This window comes from Leishmania panamensis (genome assembly GCF_000755165.1).
Source record: "Leishmania panamensis strain MHOM/PA/94/PSC-1 chromosome 35 sequence".
In the NCBI taxonomy this organism is placed as follows: Eukaryota; Euglenozoa; class Kinetoplastea; order Trypanosomatida; family Trypanosomatidae; genus Leishmania; species Leishmania panamensis.
Window position 1 is genome coordinate 1836364 of NC_025882.1, and position 23037 is coordinate 1859400.

General features: G+C 55.9%; 7 protein-coding genes across 7 annotated transcripts, besides 1 other annotated feature; all 7 read right to left on the minus strand.

The window, feature by feature from the left end:
- Positions 1-1234: 1234 nt before the first annotated feature.
- LPMP_355030 (hypothetical protein) lies at positions 1235-2317 on the minus strand (the record flags this gene model as incomplete). The annotated part of the gene is made up of 1 exon (XM_010705132.1): positions 1235-2317. The coding sequence occupies one exon, from the start codon at positions 2315-2317 to the stop codon at positions 1235-1237; it is 1083 nt and encodes a 360-aa protein (XP_010703434.1).
- Positions 2318-5936: 3619 nt separating this feature from the next.
- LPMP_355040 (hypothetical protein) lies at positions 5937-8099 on the minus strand (the record flags this gene model as incomplete). The annotated part of the gene is made up of 1 exon (XM_010705133.1): positions 5937-8099. The coding sequence occupies one exon, from the start codon at positions 8097-8099 to the stop codon at positions 5937-5939; it is 2163 nt and encodes a 720-aa protein (XP_010703435.1).
- Positions 8100-8927: 828 nt separating this feature from the next.
- Positions 8928-9266: a repeat region.
- Positions 9267-9396: 130 nt separating this feature from the next.
- On the minus strand, positions 9397-10521 carry LPMP_355050 (translation initiation factor 2 subunit, putative; the record flags this gene model as incomplete). Its single annotated transcript, XM_010705134.1, has 1 exon — positions 9397-10521. One exon carries the CDS (start codon positions 10519-10521, stop codon positions 9397-9399), a length of 1125 nt encoding a protein of 374 aa, XP_010703436.1.
- A 2041-nt stretch (positions 10522-12562) lies between these two features.
- LPMP_355060 (hypothetical protein) lies at positions 12563-13378 on the minus strand (the record flags this gene model as incomplete). The annotated part of the gene is made up of 1 exon (XM_010705135.1): positions 12563-13378. One exon carries the CDS (start codon positions 13376-13378, stop codon positions 12563-12565), a length of 816 nt encoding a protein of 271 aa, XP_010703437.1.
- Positions 13379-14046: 668 nt separating this feature from the next.
- On the minus strand, positions 14047-16185 carry LPMP_355070 (alpha-ketoglutarate-dependent dioxygenase, putative; the record flags this gene model as incomplete). Its single annotated transcript, XM_010705136.1, has 1 exon — positions 14047-16185. One exon carries the CDS (start codon positions 16183-16185, stop codon positions 14047-14049), a length of 2139 nt encoding a protein of 712 aa, XP_010703438.1.
- A 1025-nt stretch (positions 16186-17210) lies between these two features.
- Positions 17211-19436, minus strand: LPMP_355080 (hypothetical protein; the record flags this gene model as incomplete). Its single annotated transcript, XM_010705137.1, has 1 exon — positions 17211-19436. One exon carries the CDS (start codon positions 19434-19436, stop codon positions 17211-17213), a length of 2226 nt encoding a protein of 741 aa, XP_010703439.1.
- Positions 19437-20890: 1454 nt separating this feature from the next.
- Positions 20891-21952, minus strand: LPMP_355090 (hypothetical protein; the record flags this gene model as incomplete). The annotated part of the gene is made up of 1 exon (XM_010705138.1): positions 20891-21952. The coding sequence occupies one exon, from the start codon at positions 21950-21952 to the stop codon at positions 20891-20893; it is 1062 nt and encodes a 353-aa protein (XP_010703440.1).
- Between the last annotated feature and the right edge of the window lie 1085 nt (positions 21953-23037).

Genomic DNA, 23037 nt, shown 5'->3' on the forward strand with positions numbered 1-23037 from the left:
CCCAGGTAGTGGGGGTATGTCTCTCGCTCAAGCGTGAATGACGACTGCTTATGAAAAAGGGTGGGACACGTGATGAGAACAGAAGTTACGTGCGCGATAAAAGAAGAGCATAGAGACGGTGGCAATGAAAACGAGCGCCCCTTTTCAAATCTAGGCAGTGTTCGCGGCGTGCGTTGACATTTCCTTCACAGTGCCAGATAACGTTCGCTGTGTCAGGCGAGTCTACTGGCCCTCGACGGAGATCCATCAGCACAAGCCATTCCCTCGCAGAGTCACTCGACAGAGCCAACCCTCAAGGCCAGCAAGGAGCTCACAAAACAGCATGGAGAGGGGGGCGGCTGCTATCACATGCCTCCTTGCTCATCAGTAGTGTTCGTTCTTTCTGTGGGTGTCTTTGCTTGTTTTAGCGTGAAAGGCAAGATGATGGTACATGTACATGGCAGGAGGAGAGAGGGAGTGCGACGGTCTAACATGGACATACATACCCGCGCGCGCGCATCACAACCACATACAACAACGGAATAACACAACGTTGAGAAGAAGAACAACGCCTCGCGCGCGCTTGAAGGGAGGAAATGATGGGGGAGAGAGACTGAGGAGTTATAGAGATGCACTGACAAGCCAGAAAAAGAGAACGTGGTCGGGAGTGAGCGGGAACTGAGACAGCGAGGGAAGAAAGAACGTACCAGCAGACACACACACACACACACACACACACACGTACAGACACACAGACGGGCCAATTTGGAGAAGAAGAGAGGTGGTGCTGACGTGCCTCATCTTCTCCCACGTTAGAAATATACATGAAGAGAGGCTGCGCCCCTTAAGTACGGCGGAGAAATGGCGGGAGAGGGAGGGAGTGCACAAGACAAGAGGGAAAGGCTGCGTTGACAGGAAGGATCAGGGTACCTGAGCGCGTGGGTGTCGCCGAACGGCGTGACCGAAAGTCGCACTCCTCACAATGGGAAGAAAAAAATGAGAAACCCAGCGAGGCAGGAAGAGGTAGAGAGCAACGTTGAAAGACTCGATCCAAGGCGTCACACTCCAGCAACACCACGGCACAGCATTACTCCTATGCCACCGTGCCGTGGGTGCGGTAGTCATCACGGGTGTCTCATTTTGCATCTCGTCATGTAGGGCTCCGGTAGCGTAACACTGCGGCAAGAGTGAACAGAAAACTTCCACGGATGTACCCCCACGCGACCATGTTCTCTGTCGATAGACCCAGTCCCCTCTACACACCAGGCTCGTCCAGATGCGTCATGCGGTAGGTCTGCTTTGCCATGATCTGGTCCATCAAGTCCTTGCGGTACTGCTGGCGGCGCTCCGCCTTTTGCAGCCGCTCCTCCTCAAGGATGAGGCGGTAGGACTGGGCCGCCAGCTCGTTACGCTGACGCGTCACCTCCTCCGGCTCGTCGTAGTTGTGCGTACGGCGGTATTCCTTGTCGCGTGCGATGCAGTCCTCGAACTCCTTGCAGAACTGCTCCTTCTTGCGCTGCGCCGCCTCCTGCTCCTCCTTTGTGAGACGACGGTTGCGTTCTTCCATTGCGGCTACCTCCTCGTAGTGCTTGGCTTCAGAGGCCTGCCTATTCTTCATTGCCTCCTTGTGAAACTCCTCATTCTGCAGCTGAAGCATGCGTGTGACGTTCTTCTGCCGGCGCTCGTCCATCTCTGCGCGGTGGCGGCTGTTCTCGTCTACGAGCGCCTGCAGCTGCCGGTCACGCGCGTGTTTCGCCTGCTGCTCTGCCTTCTTGGCTGCCAGCTCGCGCTTGTTCGACTGTCTCATGCGCTCCAGGTACTGACGCTCCTCTTCCATCGCCTTGGCGTGCGCCTCGGCCGCCATACGGTCCTGCTCGGCGTTCACCTTTCGCAGTTCCTCTACCTGGTGGGCTTCCTCATCGCGCATCTGCTTCAATGTCGCCTCGCGAACCGCCAGCTGATGCCTCGCCTCCTGGTCGTACAGGCGGTTGTACTCCCGCTTTTTCGCTGCCTCCTCCTCCTTCTGCAGTTTGTAGGTGTTCTCTACCGACGGCCTTCTGCCAGAGGCACCCATCGAACGCAGACAGCCGCCAGGAAGTAAGCGACCAGAGGTGGCAGCCGCAGCAGCGTGGCTGTCCGCCGCCTTCTTGCGCGACTGAGTCCACTCTGCCTGTTTCGCACGCTTCTCCTCTTGGCGGGTCGTGGCGATGCGCAGGTCTTCCTCCTCGAGCTGCCGCCGTGTCGGCGCGTACTGCGACACGCGTAGGCGGTTCATCTCGACGAGGTAGTTGCGGCGCGTCATGGCCGCCGGACCTGACTCAACGGGAGGGAGCCGCATGATGTCTGGAGAAGTGTTCCTGAAGAGTGAGATGCTTGAATGTCCGTGTGCTGTTGTGGATGTGGATGTCGTGGGACGGGGCGTATGTGCGCTATATCTAGGCTGAGAGAGGCTTGTGGAATGGGAGCCAGAGAGAGAGAGAAGGGGCTACGGTGGCAAAGAGTAGTTCTCGGAAGTGAGGCAATGGTGACTCCCAATACTTGCTGAGCTGCATGTATCACGTTGTGCCAGTGCCTATGCGTGCGCATGGAGATTGAAGTAGTCGCTGGGGGGAGGGGGGAGGGGGAAGGGAGACAGCAGAGAAAGAGGGAGGCGGAGCTCAGTCGTTCATGCAGCCACCCTTCTTGTGCGGAAAGCATGCAGGCAGTGTACGAGAGTCTGCTCCTCTGTGTCAGAGCCTCGCTGCAGTTCTCTAGTGAATACCGAACAGGCTACATTTCCCAAATGGGGCAGTATCCTTTCTGAAAAAAAAAAAAAAGGTGTTGCCGATAGAAAAGTTGCAAAAGGTACTCGCGAGTGTTTTGCGAAGTCAAGGATCCTCGGGCAATGCGTCTCGACACACACACACACACACAGAAACACCTGGACCAAGAAGGATGGCGCAGTGCTTCTTGCTAAGCTGTGAAAAAGGCAATGACAGGGGGGGTCTCGTTGGTTGGCTCTGCCGCAAGCGAAAAAAGCTACAGTGAAGGCGAGGAGGCGATAGGGCAGAGACGTTCCACATGATAAAAAGAGAACCCGCACAGAGGACGCCCCAAACAAGTCTCGTTTGGGTGGAAAAAGAAAAAAGAGCGCGCAGACCTAGAAGACGGCGAATCACGTGTAGAAAGGAAGAGGAGAGCAATAGGAAAAGAGCAGCAACGAGTGTCGCTTGGATAGAGGTGCGCTTACGTTGTACGCGGAGGAGCACCTTCCGGTCGCTTCCTGTGTCTCGCCTCCCCCCTCCCGCACCCCATAGAGGTGCCGTGTAGAGCTACGGGGTAATACAGCCAACTCGTGGAGAGAAAAGGACAAAAACAGTCCGGTCCCTACGTAAGGATGAGATTTGGGGATCGGTGCGTTAAGGTGTGGAACAAACAAAGTGCCGACGTGATGGCGCGGAGAGAGAGAGAGAGAGAAAGGGCCCCCACCACCTCCTCCGGTAGGCGCGTTGGCGTCTACAGGATGCTGACGTGCCTCAACGGGGGCGGAAAAAGAGAGCGAACATGCCGCATTAATGGCACACATAAAAGCCAACAGAGAAGGTGGGCGAGCGTTACGTTCTACAGGAGGAGCACGAGCAACAACAGGTGCAGCCATGAAGGAGAGGTCACGCTTGGAGGGAGTTGGCGAGGGCCGAACCGCTTATGTTGAGAGTGTGGACACGCAACCTCTACGCAGTTTAAGAGCTGGTGCAACGCCTGCGAAAGCAACACGCGTCACTCCCAGGAGGCGAGGGAAAGGGGAAAAAAGAGAAGGTGATCGGGATGAAATGAGTAGAGAAGAAAATTGAAAGAAAAGGTGCACGCACGGTTGAAGGCACGCATTGTCTCGCACGCTCTGCACGATGCAACATTCGGGCCACCTTCAGTGTCATCCAAGAGAACCAGTAGAGCAGAGCAGAGAGGGCGACTGCGCGACAACTTGAAGAACACACCTTGTCATGCACATCCACACATGTTTGGGGGTTTGAGTCGTCCTTTTGTGTAAGATTTTCGATTTGGCTCGGTTCGGTTGAATGTGTGGGTGTAACGCTCTGCTTCCACATTCCATCCCCGGGGGTGGTGAGCAATACCGACAAAAACCGCACCAGACGTGGCTGACATTGCCCCTCTATTCTAGCAGTCGAGCTAACGCGCCGCGACAACACGCACACGCATATTACAGTGAAACTAAAATGTGATCCAAAAACGCGAGCTAAGAGAAGCTCCCACACGCGTACACGGCATTTTGTGGCACGTCCGCCCAAACACCGACAATAAGTGAAAAGAAAACAAACACAAACAGCCAAACAAAAAAAAAAAATGGTGAGTACAGAGCAACAAACACACTTGTGCAGGAAAACACACAGAGAGGCTACCCAACGGCAACTTGCGCGATCAGTCTTGACGATGACAGAAAGAGAGTGACGTGTTGGTGCGAGCGTCAGTGGCTCCAATGCCAAAGGGAGGGTCAGCAAAGCTAAGAAGAATCAGAAGAGGCAAAGGCACAGACAAAGAGGAGAAGGTGACAGAGGAAAGAGAAAAATGACGCAAGAGAGACAGAGGGCGGCGGGGAAGAACAGAGGAGAGGGAAGCGCCCGAAAACAGTGTAGAGAACGAAGAAAAGTCGTCGGGGGCGGCGACAAACCATGCTGACTCACCCGAGCTTCCTGTGAGATGAAATGAAGCGCACACAGCGAGTAAACAGAGAACGCCTCTAACTCAGCGCTGTCTTGATCTTTTGGGGAGGGGGAGGGAGAGGGGGATGAGTGGTTAAGGCGGCGGGTGCGCAGACGTGAAATAAAAAAGGTGAATAGCGCTCGTTGGCGTCCTACAAGAACAACACGAGGAGGGGGAAGGGATGGGAAAGGGTCCACATGCACGAGCTTGTGCACGTAACGCATAGACGTGCAGTGGCAGTTGAAAAGACTAGAAAGAGATAGAGGCATGCAAGAAGAGGGGAAGGGAGAATCATGGTGGATTCACGTGCGATCACAGCGCAGCGAGAAGCAAAGAAAAGGAGGGGATAGTGAGGTGTAGGAGTAAAATAAAAACCAAAGCACCACCAGAATACGCACACGTCTTGAGTATTTGACTGCCTATGTCATTGTAGCTGCCCGTAAGACGCCATGAATCTACTCACTCACCTTCCGTCCCTCTGTCGTTCAGTGTCTCCTTTAATCCAGCCCGCCCCACTCTCTTCCCCTCTTTCCTGGACGTGGCTGCTACAAGGCATGAGCAACAACCAAAAAGATGTGTGTAGAATCCAATACCACACCACCCCTCCCTCCCCCATACACACACACACACACACACAGGCAAGACACGTGCACGGCGCTCGCGCCTGCTCAGAGGAGGACAACCCAGGCAGACAGCAGCAAGAGGGCAGCAGCGCCTAGGCGCAACATTCGCGAGGAGAGGCGGGCGGGGGGGGCATCAGGAAGGGAACCAGAAAACCCCTGAGAAGAAAAGGCAACGTGGGTATGCACAGCGGAGGGGGGGATGGAAAAGAGGACTTCGCCACACACGGATACTCCCCCGTCCCGACACCGGCACCGCTCACGACAGATACCCGCAACCCAAAGCACTAAAGACCACTCACGCCCACCGCGTCATGCAGAGGAGAGGGAGAGCCGTGCGAAAGGCGGAGTCAGGGCGCATGGCACACACTTCGTCACAGAAGACCCCGGGTATCTCTGGGACAAGAAGCACTAGGAAAGAGGAAGAGAGGGGGGAGCAGGGTGTGAGTGACTGGTCTGCTAGACAGTACTCCGAGCGACAAGAAGACAACAACGCAATTCCCTCTACAGGAAAAAAAAACGTATGAACTCGGCGGGGAGAAATGACATCCTTCACACGACAGGCCTACAGCCGCACGACAAGTCCGTTCATACATGCCTCCCTATTTTCGCCCCTCACACCGCGCGCATTCGCGTCCGCTACGCTTCCAGCTTCTCTAGTTCCCCCAAAGCATCCCCAATCTCAATCCATGGCTGGTGCTTGCCGGTGTTGCGCAGAAACAGTTTTCTTTGAATAATACGCAGAAACACAACACGCCTGCTGCCATTAAGGCGGTTGTACAGCACGTACTCGCCGGACGTGGAGGCGATACTGCGAAAGCGCCAAGGCGATCGGTGGTGCTTCTCGTAGTGCTCATTCAAATGACGACCCAGGGCGACATCGATTCCGTCCCAGTGCCGACTGTGGTATCGCGGCGGCCTTGTGGTCGCCAAGGGTGAGATGGGCTCCTTCCAGACGACGCGCGGGCCTGCCTTCGTGCGACGCTCGGCAACGACCTTTTCCTCCATCGCACTCGACTTCGCTGGGCGGAGCACACCGTCGCGCAGGTAAAAGACACGCCCGCCGCCGTCGCGTAGGTACATGACACGGTCACTGCCATCAATGACCTCCTCACCAGCCCCAATTTTCTCCAATGGCGCTACACCGGAAACGTCTGTGCCCTGTGCCTCAGTCTCTTCGGCTGTCGTCTCTGCCGGGGGTGCAGCGGCGGTGCATTGCGCCGCGGCTGCCAGCGCCTCTCCGCTTCGGGTGGGGGTTAACTGTGCTATGGCCCGTGAAGGCTGCCCCACTGGCCCGTTTCTCGACAAGGATTGCTCTCCGACATCTGTCGTCGCCGACATCGCCCTTGACTCTGCGGCGTGTTCGATGATTGGGGTGCTCAACGTGCGCTCACTCGCTGGTGGTAGCGACTCACTCAGCGGTGATTTTCGCAAAGGCGGCGTTGACGGTGATGCTGCCGCAGCCGTGCCCTCACCGCTGCTCTCGCGTGGCTCATCGTTGGCAGTCACCGCTGTTCTTTGGGGGGTAGAGCACCGCATGAATCCGTCGACTGCCACCTCAGTAGAGGCAAGCCCGTCCTGCATCAACGCGCTTTCTGACTCGCCCGATGATGCCTGAATCGGAGACGGAGCTACGTGTTCGGATACGTCGTGCGAAGGCATGGTGAGCGATGTGATGGCGGATGCAGGGGCCACGTTGCTCGACGGACATTCCGCTGTGTCATTAGGGCGCGTGGCGATGGCAGGGGTCTCTTCATCAGCTTCTGCCTCCTGCACGATGCGGTCCAGATCGATCCGGGTAAGACGGCTCTGCTGCTGCTCAATCTCGTGCTCATACACGATGATGTTTGGCGCAATCTTGATGGTGCCAGCGCCGTAAGCGATACGCGCCATTGACATCAAGCATGTTACGACCTGCCGGTCGTTCTTGCCGTCCACCAGGTCCGAGGCGGTGAAGAGTTGCGCGTCGACGAGCTCGTAGCGCTTCTTCGCTTCCGTGAGGAAGGTGGCCACGTTGTCGCGAATGAAAAACCCGGTAGTGCGCTTGGGCAGCTTCAGGTCCTCATCAGCAATGGGAGGATTTTCCATCTTCTGCAGCAGCACGTGTAGCAGGATACCAGAGCGCAGGGCATCGATGAAGTTCGGCATTGTCAGAACATCTGCATTGTACTTCTCCCCCACCACCTTCGCAAGCCACTCACGCATCTCCTCCGCCAGAATCTCATCCAGGTCCTCACGCCTCGGCGCCGCACTCAGCTTACTGAGTGGCTGGTCAGACACAAGGGATGGTTCAGGCGCCACTTCCGCCACATCACCGCTGGCTTCCAGACGTGTTCTGCTCGCCATGCTGAACTCATTCACATTGATGTGGCGCAGCGATCTGGACGCACGCGCCACCTCCGATTCGTCTTCGAGAGTGCTGTGCTGTGCGCTTGATTGGCTGTTGCGGGATGCTGAGAGAACACGCGTATTGACATGCTGTACGTCGTACTTCCGCTCCAGCAAGCGTAAGGCGTCGCGCTCGGTGAAACCTTTCATCTCACTTTGCCGAATAGCGCTCTCAATATCGTCGGCGGTGGCGTTGGAGACGGCTGCCAGGAGTCGCTTTGCCACGGTATCCCGCTGAGGCAGCTTCTGGATTCCGAAGAGTTTGTAAAGATCGTCAAACAGCTCAGCGGGGGTCTGACCAGCCTTTTCGGACAGCGCTAACGTGTCATCCACCTTGTCGACCTTAGAAGGGTCATAGATGCGAAAGATTTCCGTGAGATCCTCCTTGTCTTGCTCTGAGAACTGAGTCGACATGAGTGGTAACCACTGGCTGATACGGGGGAGAAGAAGCCACGGATGAACGCAACCAAGTGACCAAGGGACTGCCGGCTTCAGCAACGATAGAGGAGCGAGCAGAGACGAGAGGCGCGCGTGCGCTTTTGTGTGTTCCCCTTTTTTAGGAAGGACTGGTAGGCAAAGGTGAGGAAAGAGAGAGGGGGGGGGGAGAAATGCCTGGCAACGACGAGAAGAAACAGCAATAGATAATAGAAGGAGAGCAAAGGCGTTGGCGCTACCTTCCTCTACTTGCAGCACCGTTAACCTACGCTGCACTGAATGTGCTCTTCAAAACAAGAATGACTACGCTGGAGCTATGTGCTGATGCTCTAGCAGCAGAGAGGTGTGCCTGCTGACTAATGGACCTGAATACATTGAGCAGCGACGAAATACACGCATACAGAGAAGCATGGAGAGAAGAAAATATGAGGAGAGATGAGGAAAGTAGCAGCAAACCATAAGCGTCGCCCTTAACGCGGTAAGAAGCGAGTCATGGACCAAGGAGGGGTTCTGGAGGTGTCGGGCGTTTCCTTTCCTGAGTAGCCTGAAATACACCCTCTCTTAAAGAAGAGCCGCCAAAAGCCAGGACAGGCATTCCTCAGGAAGCAACAAAACAACACGGAGTGACGCATTCAATGCGGCTTAGGTGTTGAGCCAATGGACAACGCTCCTTTCATGCTCTTTTCTCCCGCTTTAGCCGTCCCCAGTGTGGCATCAACGGCCCGCCACCCAGGCAAGCAACATGGGAGCCATTATCCTTACATGTAGCGATTTCTTTACGCGAGACACTCTCGCACGAACAAGCCGACACACAAGCGCACATGACCACCGCTCACCCATGCCTCTACACCACGGCTCAAGTCTCCTCGCCTAGGGCGAGACATCCCGCTGTCGTGTCGGGGGTACGCACTAGCAGGCTTCTCTTGTTCTTCCTCGTCGCCTCCTCGCCCTACCTGCGCGGCGCGATCGGCGCCGCACGAAGGTGGGTGGACCGATCACATTGACCCTGGCCGGGCCACGGTTCACGGTCCTGCTGGGATGGCGTAGTCGGCGCCTTGCTGTAACGCATGCCTCGCGCTGCTTTGCACGACACGATAAGCCGATGACTTGGCGGGAAGGTAGGGTGTGTTACCTTCGCGGCGTATGAATAAGTTAAGAGGCTGAGGAAAAAAAAACTAATGTCAAAGGAAAGAAGAAAAGCTCGCTCGCTAGCGGAGAACAACAACAGCAGTGTACAGAACACCACTTGCCTGTCATTCCTCAGGCGCGGACCTCGTCACTCCTGGGCAACGATAGACGCGATGTCGTAGTGTGGGGTACTTGCCGCCGGCCCCTGTACACCCTTTTCTGTGATGATGCCGCCAGTGATCAGTTCGCCTGGCGTGATGTCAAAGACGGGGTTCCAGATGGACAGGTGTGGTCCATCCGCCACGACACGCTGCTTTGTCACCATGTTCGTTGTAATTTCCGTCGGCTCGCGCTCCTCAATGTGGACGTGATCGCCACTCGCGGTCTCCGCATCGAGGGTCTTAGTTGAGGCGGCCACGTAGAACTTCACCCCGTGAAACTTAGCCAACACGGCCAAGTTGTACGTACCAATCTTGTTCGCTGTATCGCCGTTTTGGCAAATGCGATCGGCGCCAACGACGACAGCGTCGATTTTATGGCTCCTCATCAGCGACGAGGCCGCCCCGTCGCAGATGAGTGTACACGGGATGCCTTCCTGCACACACTCGTACACCGTGAGTCGAGCACCCTGGTTCCACGGCCGAGTCTCACATGCGTACACATTCTCCAGCTTGTCGTCGTAGAAGAGTTGTCGCACAACACCGAGTGCCGTGCCGTAGCGTGACGTTGCCAGTGCGCCTGTGTTGCAGATTGTGAGAATGCTCACCTTCTCTCGGCCGTATGCCTTAGCAGCGGCTAAAATGTGCGCCGCACCGTGCCGCATAATGCTCTCGTTGAAGCCCACATCCTCTGCGTACACCGCCTCTGCCAGCTCGACGAAGGCTTTCGCCACCTCGCCAGCCGGCTTGGTCGAGTCAAACTTATCAACCTGCGCCTTAAGGTCGCGCAGGCAGTTGAAGAGGTTCACGGCTGTTGGCCTGCTTGTCATGACAAAGTCACAGCTCTTCAGCAAGAAGGCCTGCACCTCACTGCCGCTCTTCAGTGCACCGCAGTCAACCTTTCTTTGGGTCGCCACCGCAATGCCGAGCGCCGCGCTGACGGCGATCGCCGGCGCTCCACGCACACGCATCTCCTTGATGGCCAACCAAATATCCTCCACGGTGAGAACATCATGGAAGACGGTCTCGAGGGGCAGCTTGCTCTGATCCAGCAGACTCAAAGAGCCAGAGGTGTACTTGATCGACTCTAGCGTGGCGTGATGCGGCCTGGACATGATGATAGTCAATAAGCCCAGTAAGGACGAGCTAAGAGTAGTGAGGGCGGGACCAGACACCGCGAAAGAGCCCCATACGTGAGAAGAGTCTGCTGATGAGCTTAAGCGTTTTTCTTTTTGTGCATGAGAAGGTTCCCTGCGTGCGCTTCTGTTAGCTTGACAGGTGTGGTGCGTTGTCTTCTGGCTTGACAGGAGGATAGAGGAAAGAGGGTCGGTCGCAGCGTAGGAGGTTGGTACACAACCGAGCACAAAACGTGGAAATGCGGACAGGAAAGTCACGCAGGAGTAGTCCGAACATGAACAGCGATGTCGCGCACACCGGGCACAGGGTGCATCTACGGGGTTCTCGAACAAAGAGGAAATCCCCCAAAAGCATAAACAGCGTACTGCGCCGTTGGTACTTGACATCAATCCACTGTACGCATGCTGCAAGTGACGAGGCAGTCGAATACAGACGCGCTCCGTTGTTCGTTTCTTTTTTCTGGTGCGCTCAACGGTGTATTGTACACACGTAGAAGCACAGCTGCGGGAGGGGGAGACAAACTCGATAACTGTTCACATGATTGAGCAGCCTGAGCGCACGAGTGGGTCCTGTAGAGCGACACCCATGCAGTCCAAACCAACAAGCAATAACACACAAAACCATATCGATTCAGGCGCTCTCTCTCTTCTTTTTTTTTTTTCGGAAACCTTCGCTTTTGTCGATAATCAGTCTATCACGTGAGGTCAATGTCCGCGAGAATGGCCTCTTGGGGCACAGGGTATGTCGCTCAGCATGAACCACGTCACCGTCAGGTACTGCCACACCGCCGTAATAATGGCTAGAAAGGCGATAATCTCGGCAGGTGCGAAAAGCATGATGTGAATCATGCAGGCAGTGAATGTGAAAGCTGGCATCAAGCGCTGCTCAGCGAGCATATACTCTTGCACGGACGCAGCAGTCCACAGGGGAGCGAGGAACTGTCGATAGAAGAAATATTTTCCACCGTGTTGACGTCCATAAATGTCTCCAACGCATTTTTGAAGAGCTGCCCCCGCGTGATGATTGAGAGTCATCACGCCTGCCACGACGCAGGCACCAAAGGGGATAAAGTAGTTCTTAAAGTCACAGGGCAGACATAGCGAGTGGGTCTTTTCCTCCCGCTTGCCATTGCATTTTGTGTGTGTGTGTGTGGAGGGGGGGAGTTTGAGGGGGGGGGATATGCGAAAAGAAAAAAACAGGGGTACTGTACCGACTCTCAAGAGAGCCCCCAGTCGGATGCACGACGAGCGAAGGCTGCGTGCGGCCGCTAGGATGATGTCCGGGGACAATGTGGAGGGAAAGAGAAGGGGGTGGAGAGGAGCGCTACAGGTGCGAGAAGGGGGCAGGAAAAGGGAGGGTGCTAAATGTGAAAGACCCCCTCTTGTTTGCTTGCTCTCGTCCAACGTCATCCTCTGGTGGACGTGAGGGAGCTGATGACTGAGAGAAAGAGAGACACATGACGGACATTCAGCAGCGGAAAAGGGCACCTGTGCGAAAGGCGGGGCAGAGAGTGAGATGGGAATGCGAGAGTGATGGCAGCAAGCAAGAGAGGGATAAAAATTGCTGCTTTACCAAGTCTGCAGACCACAGCCAACAAGGCCACCGCACGCCCCGCCGAAATCACGCCTAGGTTTACTGAGAAAGTGGTCATGGTGACACCGTGAAGAAGTGCACAAACGAGTGGCACCGAGTACGTCACGCTCATGTCCCTCTGAGAGGGGAGGGGATGGCGACGTACAGAATGAGAGACAGTAGGAGCAGAGAATGAATGACAGAAAATAAAGGGCGCTTGGTCTTTCCGACCCAGCTTATGGCACGCATGGATATGTCTGTATGCATCTCAGCCATCGATGCGCGCAGGAGAAGTGTGAGGAGGGGAATATATTCGGGAACCAGAGAGTGATTCCAGCTTCTGTGAGCTCTCTCTCTGTTCTCCGTCCCATATGCGTGGGATTCCGGTTTCCTTCCCTCCCCTCCGCATCCGTCATAGGTTCCTCGTTCCCTGCAGAGACTCGCACCTCATTTGACGCAGTTCCGCTTCCCCGATGCCGCCATCTCCTTCTCTCGCTCCGGAATTGTCCGCAGGATGTTCCTCGTCACCTCCATGATGTGCTTGAAACGATCTGGCCCGAGAAGGATGCCTCCCCACCACCGCGTCACGACTACAATGTACCCATCGACCTGAAGATGATCCAGCAGAAACATCATTTTGATGGATGCACCACTCTCTCCGTCGTCATCGACGTCTTTCTGCAGAACACCGTTCGCGTCAGTGAAGCGGTACGCGTAGATTGTCGGGTGCGCTGCGCAGGCGATACTCTTGATTGAGCGTAAGTAGCAGACTACCTCCCGTACCTCTTCAATTGAGTGAACGCGGGCCATGTGCGCCACAAACCGTGAGCGGCGGTCCGTAACCACTCCACCTGACCAGATATCGATGCCCGTCTCTCGCTGGTACTCCTTCCACTGTAGTTGATCCGTCTTTTCCATCAGCTCATCCTGGCGCGCCTTCTCCTTCAAGTCCTTCAGCTCCTCCGCCACGCTCTGGGCTAAGGGAATGAGAAGCGTCAGCATTGGAACACTCAGGGGGATCTCATCGCGCATGCGGCGGTGTACTTCCTGAGAGAAGGCGCTGGCTAGTTGTGCGTTGGGGCCGGAAAGAAGGTAGAGTTGCGGATAGCTTTCATCCGGGTATCCGTGCGCCGGAAGGGTGACTTGCAGTTCAAAGTGAAATGGTAAATGTACGAGGACCGAGTTCGACTTGCCCTCGTAGCGCTCGCACTCATCGCTAAACATGCTCAAGATCATGTCGATCTCCTCCTCACTGGCAGACATTGTCAGGGCAGTGTCTCACCATGTTGTGGTGCTTCCTTGTGCGTGGGTATGTCGGTGTATCTTTCCCTCCTCCCTCTCTCACTGTCCAGCCCAAACAGCGGTGAAGGATTAAGCACGGGAACACGGGAAAAGACGGGAGAGAGAGAGTGAGAGACAGGACTGCCCTTGTGCAAGCAGTTGATATGGAGGGAACATCAGCCAGTGGACGTGTGTGTGTGTGTGTGCGATATTCACATCCACCGATAACAAGAGAGAAACGAGGAATACAGACACACGATCCAAGAGGAAAGACGAATGCCAGGGATAGGGAGAACACATTCGGCGAGCAAGGAGTGCACAAATGCAAAGGAAATAGTAATAATAATGAGTACCAAAGCGCGCCGAGAGGGAGAGGTCATCGGCCACAGTAATCGGGCAATCGCGTCATCGAGACAGTAGCAAGTCGGTGCCACGTCGTCCTTCAGAAAACACCCTTGCACGGCTGCAGTCTGCGAGCCTTTTCTTCTGGTTGACCGCTACCTTAGTGCCATGAATTTTGATGTGAGGACGTCAGCAACCACTAACAAAGATGACGGCGTCGATGTAAAGGTCCGAGGATAAAGTATCAGAAAGACGACAACAGCGTCTGGACGCACATCATGCTCAGGTGTTGCTAGTAGAGACGCTACTCACGTGTCTGTCAAACTTTTGCGCTTCCCACGCCCCACCTCCTCAAACAGATCATCCACCTTGCTCTCCAGCTGCAGAACCGAGGAAGAGAGGTGGTTCAAGATGGTAGCCGCCTCTGTCTGAAAGGTGGTCTGAGCGGGGATGGAGAGCGCTACGAGCTGCTTCAGCTCCTCGATGCTGTTGCGGAGTTGCTCCTGACCTGTCCTCAGCTCATATATAGCCTTACGCAACCCCGTATCCACGGCAGAGCTTCCCGACGGGAGAGGCGCGGAAGAGGAGCTCTCGACACGCTTCTCAGTCGACAGGGTTGCGCTCAACTCGCGTGCCTCTCGAGCGCCAGAGCTAGTCCCGATGGATACGCCGGCAGACTGCGGCGAGAGCGGCAGCGGTGTGAACAGCTCACTTGGAATCGGAAGACGATTGTACAGATACCAAGCCCGCTTCATCGCATACTCGGCTCGCGCCGGCTGGTGGCCGCAGCGCGTCATCAAATTACGCGTGGTGATGCTCGCTCGGTACGTCCGCGGGATCGACTGCACATTCGGGTCGCCCAAAAAACGGCGATTCACCACCTCGCCCACAACCCCCGGCGCCAGCACGTCTTCGGCCTTGTCAGAGACCCCATGGGGGTAATGGTAGTAGCCCTCCCCTGAGAAGATGAGCAGCGACCGAGGCTCCATCACCACACTCTGCAGTGGCACTCGCCTACCAATGTCACCCTCGGCAAACTTGAAGGTGTCGTTGTAGTGGTCCATCGGGTGGTTCTCGTAAAGTGGCCGCTTTGGGTAGAAGCTCATGAGGCACGACGAAGCCAGGGAAAGGACAGTCACCATTGGCACGTAGATGGGGCCGTCGCAGTGCGGACCAATGCCCTCGCCTTGCTGGTACTCGTGGACGCGCACGCTGTTCGGGAACGTGGTTGGCGTGAAGAGACCGTCGTAAACCTGCATGTCAGTGAAGTCCTGCACCCAGGGCGGCATATTGGCATCGCTCACAAAGCTCTTTTGGCAGCTCTCGCACATAGTACAACCCCACTCCTGACAAGTGCGCTTGGTCAGCTTCGATTTGAGCTCCTGCGGTGTCCGCTGAATGAAGGCGAGGATCTGCGCCTCCTCGGCGACTGAGATGTAGTCCGGAATGTAGTAGATGCCCGGAATGTTGCCCACAGCGTATGGAGCAAGGTCGAGGTGCAGCGAAGGAGGCTCACCGGCAGAGCCAGCGAGATGGCGCGCCGCCTGCGACTGCCGTCTCGCCTCGGCACGCCGTACGTGCGATTCCACCCGAAGACGCTCTGGGAACACCTGCGCAAACACGTTTTGAAGCTCCGCATTCGGCTCAAATGGCTTCGCGGCAGCCGAGGGATTCCATGGGGAGAGTTTTGCTGCATTGAACTGACCACTCATCTTTTCACACGACTCGCCACGCGCATTTTCGTTGCTGAGATTTTCTGACGTAGGGGAAGCAGAGGCGTCCGCGACCGCAGTGCCGCTGCCCCTCCGCTGAGATGGAAGCAGTGCGGGGGCGTCGCTGTTGCGGTTGTTGCGGCGCCATACCCCACCCAGAGAGAACGTCGTGTAGTCGGACGACTTGGCTGTCACCCGCTTCACCATTCCAGTAATGTCGAAGGTGAGGCCATACTGAGGCACCACTGTGTCCATCGGCTGGTAACTGTAGGTTTCCAGCTGGCAGGTGAAGGCTGTGCCGGTGGCCCCTGCATCGAGCACTTGCAGCTTGCCGATGCCGTAGCCTAGCCCGTTGGCCGGGCGATAGTACACAAAGCGATCGTGATCGACAAAGAGCTCACCCTGCAGGTCTTCAGTCATGACCAGCCACGGCCCGTAGATATCGCGCACAAAGTCTATACCGACGGCGTTCTCTGTCACAATGTCGTTTGCCAAGTCAGCAAGGTCACCCATTTCGGAGAACTCGGCGGTGTTGAAGTTAGGCGTGGAGTGGTGAAATCCCTTTGCCTGCATCTCCATACCGATGCCGGCTGTGGCATTCGATATTGTAGAATGTGACGCTGGGGCCTTTGCGATGATGAGTCGGCGCTGCAGCGGCGGCCTCTGAAAGGCATCCCTCGTGCAGAGGGACGGGACGCAGTTGTTCAGCCGCTGCACCGCTCGAAAAGACCGCATTGGCTCTTACGCACCTGTGTGAAGGGCCACCGCGGGTGAAGCTCTCTGCAACACCAAAGAGTGACGAGCGTCCAATTTTTTAGTGCGACAGTCCTGTCGAAGCTCCACTTCCCGGGTCACCCTACGGGGATGGCTTCCAAGGTGGAACTACCACCTCACTCTCGTCAGAGACAAGCAAAGCGCTGGATGTGGTGTTTGTCAGCGAAAGCGAAAGCATGAAAGAGAACAAAAGAAGGAAAACTTCGAGTGTCGCCTTTTACTTTTTATTTGGGATGCCTTTTATTGCCGCTACGATTTCCGTGGTTTCTTATAGATGTAGCGCTTACTCGAGCCGGCAGGTGCACTGCCAAATTAACCGAACGCAGAACTACGAGCAAGAAAAGGAGAGAAAGCGTGTCAGAAGTAAAGAGGTGATGGTACGACAACGTCAGAGGTGATGCCAGCATTAGGAGAGCTGTGAGAAGGAGGAACACTCGGCTGAGCGATTGACGGGGAAAAAGGGAGGGTATTTTGTGAGAGTCAGAAGTGAGTGGGTGAGCAACCGCCGGGAAGATAGGAGGCAACAAGTGGAAGGAACATCGTCGCAACGCACCCCCTCCCTCTGCTTGCATGGAACGCGTCTCTTTACGCATCACAACCAGTACAGGATAGCAGACCACCGAAAAAGCCAGAGATGCCACCGCAGAGAGTGACGCCGGGCTTTCAATTTGAAAGACGAGAGGAACGAGGATAGTGATGCGCACGCAGGTGTAGAGGGCAACAGAAAAACGAACAGAATGAGCAAAGGCATCGATGTAAAAGGGAAGCAAATATGAATGGCGTAAAGCAGAAACGGCGCTCCAGTACACACGCATCTGCGCCTCGCTGCAGCAAATCCCAGCGGTGATGTGTGCATCATTGCACCACGCAAGCCGAAGCCAATAAAAACATTTGAGGAGAAAGCGCTCCGTACACCTACACAAAACGTAAAGCCCCCCACCTCTCCCTCCCCCACCGAGAGCGAAAACACACAGAAAAGACCGACATTACCGCGATGGCGAGGCTTCGATGGAGCTCCACGTGCATACCGAATCACGAAAGCGCTGCAGCAATGCAGCTTGCTCTGGGATGCACCCATGCGGTAGCCCACCCTCGTCAAGATCGCGTTGGCACGGTGATGGGAGACCTATGCTCAGGTACTGCGTCACCACGATGCGCTCCGGCTGGTGCACGGATGCCTCCTCAGCCTTGCGGCCCAAATTGGCCCGCGTAGTACACAGCTCTAGCGGTACCGGCGTGAGATCGTTGGGGGGGTTCCTCCCCAGAGTCGCCGAAGTGCCGATCGCACAGGTGTGGTTGCCATTGCCCCTCAGCGGTGTGGCCACCCACCCGGAACAGAACACGTGGCCTTCCTCGAAGCGCTCGTTGGTTCCGGTGCGCAGGAAGTTAAAACTATCGCTGTTGCTGTCCAGCTCCTCACACTCATTGTCCACATTTCCATCCAGCCCTGTGCGGCTCAGCACCAGCGTCGGCAACGGGACAGTCATACCGTTTACCTCGCCAAATGCTTCGAGAACTGTCAAACGCAGCCATGGGAAGGAGGCGCTCGCTGCGCCGTACGTGACACGTACGGCCGTGAACTCAGGCGGAGAGGGCAACTCCTCGTACGCATGTACACCCCTCTCGAGCGCGTAACGATGACGAGGAGAGTTGAATAGCATATAGTTGCGCAGGTGCGCCAGAGAACACGGGAACACTGTTGAAAGGACCAGCAAAGGGGGGTCACCGCTCGCCCCCTCCGTCCCGAGTCGCTGACTATCGCCTCCGCCACTCCACGGAATAGACCGTGCGAGGACGTCGCCATACAGCACCGCCTCCGGGCTCTCGAGGGCGCGACCGCCTTCCGCACAGTGTACTGTGAATAGAAAGTGCAAGAGCGGGGCCTTGTCGAGTGCCACCATGCTGTTGCTGTTGCGCCGACGCTGCTGCTCCTCGGCTAGGCGGCAAAGACGGTTTAGGCGGCACTCCATCCACTTCGACACCCCCGAGAGAAACTCCGCTGTCGTCCGCCTCTGAAACGAGAGGTGCCAGCGGACCGAATGGAGAGACGACAGCGGTGCACTGGAGTCGAATAGCATGTACTGCGACACACGGACTGTATCAGCGCTGCGTGGCACAGCGACCGCTACGACACCAAACACGCGCACCTGCATGTGCTGATGATAACTCTCCGGAAGCGCACCGCGATAGTAGCCAGTAGTGTTCTCTGCGGCCACCCACACGTGCGTTGCAGCGGGGACGCCAGGCGTGTGAAAGCCGTACCTGCCCCCCTCAAGATGCGTCAACTCGACGTCGGTGCAGTGTAAGATCATCTTCCATGGGCATTGAAAGGAATCATTTGTATCGAACTGATAGTGGCGCACTTGGCCCGCAGCGTGGCTGTTTCCTTTACCCTGAAGCAGCAGCGATCCTCCTGTCACAGTCCTCGCAGTGGACGCCGCACCGTGCTCAAAGACGCTCGACTCTCGGCTCGTTTCTGGGCAAGACGCACCAGGCAAAGTCGAAGAGGCCATCACTCGCACCAGCTCCGGGTCGATCTCTGGAAATAGCACCGGATTGCGCTGCACTGCTGCAAAGGTGTCAAGAGTGCAGTTCACCGATGTGCTGACACGCATCGCCATACACAGCGGGTCCTTTGAGCGCAGCGGCTCCGGTAATCTGTGCAGCTCTGCGTACTGCACCTCTCCAACCTCGCGCCGCGTCTTCCAGCCATCGGATCGAGCAAGCAGGCTGAGAAGCTCTACCCTCGGATCCACACTTGCCACAGTGGTGGGTTGTCGCGGCGACATGGAGGTGAGAGAGTGAAGATGGGTAGCGGTGTTTCTCAGTGTCACTGATGACGGTAGAGAGCTGTTTTGCTCCTTTAGCGTCAACTGCGGAAGAGAGAGGTTCGCTGATGCAGAAATCGTAAAAGTCGCTGCGTCCGACTCCGCATGAGGAAACGGGGAAGTATCGTAGGCTAAAGAGCCCATTACTGTGGACATCGCTGGCGATGCAGCCTCATAGTCGGGAGTGTCCGTAGGAAGCAGAGTTGACACACCTTCCTTCTTTGTTTCGTCAGGTGGCCTCTCGGGACTGTTCTCCACAGAAAACTCTGGTTCTTGCGGTTGTTTCACCGACAGCGGCTCAGCTGCCAGCGCCTCTAAGCAAGTCGAGATGGGCGTCACTGCTGGCGCCGCAAGGGCGGCAGCAGTTTCCACGAGCGCCGCCATTTTTCTCAGCTTCTTTGTGTTCTCGCTTATCGCAGCAGCCTCAAGCCACTTGGGAACCCGACCAGCCGGATCGACGCAGCAGTAGTTGGTGACACACAGCCTGCCCTGCGTGGAGGGGTCCTCAAAAGCCACGTAGCCAAAGCAGTGGACAACCCCGCGCACAAGCGGCTTCCCGTTTTCGGGAGTCGGGACTGCCCCAGCGTCTGACTCCCGTGCAGTCACGCTGTTCTGCAGATAAACCGTCTGACCAGGATCTGGGGCCACTCCAGAGCCTTTCCATGTCCAAGAAAATTCGCTCGCGGCCAGAGAGCTCGTGGATGACTGAGCACTGCCTTTGTCGGCTTCAAAGCACAAGCGGTTCAGCTGCTGCGGTGTCGTGAAGACCGTTGCGCACCACACACAAAAGTCACGTGGGGCGATGAGCCACGGCGACGGCGACGCGTATGACGTGTACAGCAGCGTTGTGCACGCGCGCCGCTCCAGGGTGCGTAACTCCTTCAAAGTGGGGTCATACTCCCGAATCGAAGCCTCATCGGTGAGCACGCGCTGAAAAGAGTCGAGGTCGGCGTTTATCGCAAACTGCGTCCGATAGCACTTCACAGGCAGTCCCAGCGCAGGAGTGGGAGGGAGTTCATAAACAGTGTAGCCCTCTCGAGAAGAGACCTGCTTCCAGGAATCAGTAGATAAACCAGCGAGTGCGATAAGTTGCTTCAACACGGGCACTGCCGCCACCACCTCCACATCGGAGGAGAGGGGCATTCAGTACAAGCAGTGCACCGCGTCCTGGCGTTTCTTTTTCAAACTCACTGAGCCTGAGTCTTCGCCAGCGGGTCAAGCAATAAAGGAGAGAGTGTGTAATTGTGTGTATGTGTCGGTGTCGTTGCAGTAAAGCACCGGAAAAAAAGACCGAACAAAGACAGACCGGTTTAGATCCAACGATATCATTTTGATATGCGCCTGCGCTCCTGTCGCGAGGAGGAAGGAAGGAGAGGGGCGAGGAAAGAGTCGGTGGCCGTCTTGATGACACGCGAGTGACACGCCTTCTGTGTGGATTTGTCCATTATGCTTTGTCCCTAAGAGTCAGTGAAGGGCGTAGAGAAACAAACAGAAACAACGTAGATGAAAGCGAGACCGAAGTCGAGAGAGGAAAGCGGAAGGACACATCTACACAGGTGATGATGAAGGAAAATGCTCTATGATACATGCTGGTAGCTTTGCCACTTGAAGTACAACTACAGTGCTGCTGAGAGAGGGAGAGAAAACGTAAGCACATAACGCAGTTCTCCGCACGTAATCTACATGAAGATCAAGTTCGTCGCAGCACTACACTCGCCTGCTTCAATGGCAATTCCGCCTGCCTTCCTCTCGAACTTCACGTGCCACTATCCACGCCAAAGCACACCGCTACGTTAGAAAGGCCTGTCAGCGGCACCAGCCAGCGCTGTCAGACCGTCTCACAGGTTGGATCGCAAGCGCTTGTAGTTCTCGTAGGAGCGCCCCATCTTGGATGCAGCACTGCGCCGTGCACTGTCTGCTGATGCTACTGCTTTACCGGTAACATTAGAGGCACGAGGCGTCTCGCGGAGAAGGCCGTCGAGCCTTCCTTGCTCCTCCAGGGTCATTTGAACACGGTAGCGCGGCGCCCGCCACTCCGGATACGATGGCTCCCACTCCCGTTTTCGCATGGAGGCAGTACTGAAGATGTGTGCAGCGTTGCCGCCATGCGTTTCGTCGTATGGAGAGTGGCGAAGCGCACGGCGTGTAGCCGGCTCGGCTATCGGTGTCGATGTGGTTTGCCTCATGGAGTGCGAAGAGACCGCAGCATTCGACGAGGCCGCCGCCGCCTTGCGCTTGTCCTGTCGCAGCACGTACTGTACTCGTAACTTAAACTGCGCATTCTGAAGCCGTCGCTCAACAAACGTCGCCGGTTTGCCCAGCGTCCTAGCGACCTGTCGCACTGTGGCACCGCCACGGATCATGCGGTAGATAGTGAGATCATCGTCGAAGGTGAAGAATCTGCTGTGACTGAACGGGTGATTCGCAGGGTTCTTTAACTCTTCCACGGTGATCGTTTCAGTGCTATTCATCATCGCCTGCCAGTCCAGCGACGTCTTCATCGCCCAGGAAGAGTCATCACCGCTGGCAAAGTCGTCTGGCATGCGGCGCCGACGCGTACCAGCCTTGCGGGCAAACCGAGTCGCAGCTCGGGTTTCACCACCTTGCTGTCCCGCTGCATCGTCCGTTGCACCCGCCGGGGCGTCGTAGGTGCCTTGCAGAATGCCGCTCGACTGAATTAGCTCATAGGCCGTGTTGATCACCTTCATACGATTATCATCACCGCTGCTCAAATCGGGGTGGTGCAGCCGTGCCATCTCACGGTACTGCCGGCGTACATCCTCCACTCTGGGTCGACTAGGTGTCGGTGCGCGTGGATTGTACGTGAGGCCCAGCACCTTGAACGCCGCCACAACGTCCTCGATGACAGGTGCACTGCGGCAGAGCGTGCGGGAGAACATGACGGAGTCTAAACAGGAGCGGGTGAGTTACGCTGCTTCGGTAAAGAGGCGTGAAGCTGTAGCGGATTGAAAGGTAAAACAAGGATGGTTGCAGCCGACAATGTGATACCGCTGGAGGCGAATGCACCGATAGACAGAGAGAGGGAAAATAAACTGATGTGAGCGCCGCTGAAGACATGAAGTTGGTGCGCCGCTCCTTTTGTCAAAGCCGAGACGCCCCCCCCCCGTCACCCCAATGGAGCTGTGCAGAGAGGAGTACAGAGACGCTAAACACAAGTAGACCTAGAAAAGACATGCAGTGAGGCAGAGAAAAGACCGTACGAGAAGGGGAAGGATTGCAAACAGCGACGTCTTGCTCGCTCCTCTTTTCTCTTTCCTTGCTAACCGATGCACAGTGAAAAGAGGATGAGGAGAAGGAGGAGGAGAGATGCACCTGCAACTCGAAGACTGATTTTACCGAGAGAACACCGATCTGTCATCCTCCACCCCCCCCCACTCCGTTCATTTCGAGGCTACTCCATTCGATAGCCTCTTTTTTCTTTTTTTTTTTTAGGTGGCGCCGTAAGTGTCGCTAAAGGCGTTCAGTGCAAGAGAGCGCCGGGAGTAAACTGGTACGCTGTGCCGGGAACAATCAACGCGGCCTAGCCTTCGAGTTTGGAAGATGGCACTGTCACATGAAAATGTGCGTTACACCATCCAGCTTAGCCATCTAAGCGCGGACGCTTGTGTTCTCTTTAGTGGACAGTTGCCGTTTTCTTTTGTTTTTCTTTGCTTTTCTTCGTGACGTTTGTCTCCTAAACTCAAAGTTGAGAGCGCCGCTTAGATGGCAACGGTGACAGAGAATACACCAAATAAAGAAGAGAGGGAGGAAAGGGGAGAGGGGGAGGGAAGGGAGGAAGTAAAAAGCGAGAGATGATGAAGGCGAGGAAGAAAAAAAAAACAGAGAGAGCCCAGAGAAGAGGGCCAAATTCAAAAGTCCAAAGACGCGGAAGTTGTTAGTAGACGTAGAAGAAGAAAACCAAAAAAAAGCCGCAGGGGGAGAGACAGGGGGAGGCACAGGAAATAGAACAAAGCGAACAAACTTA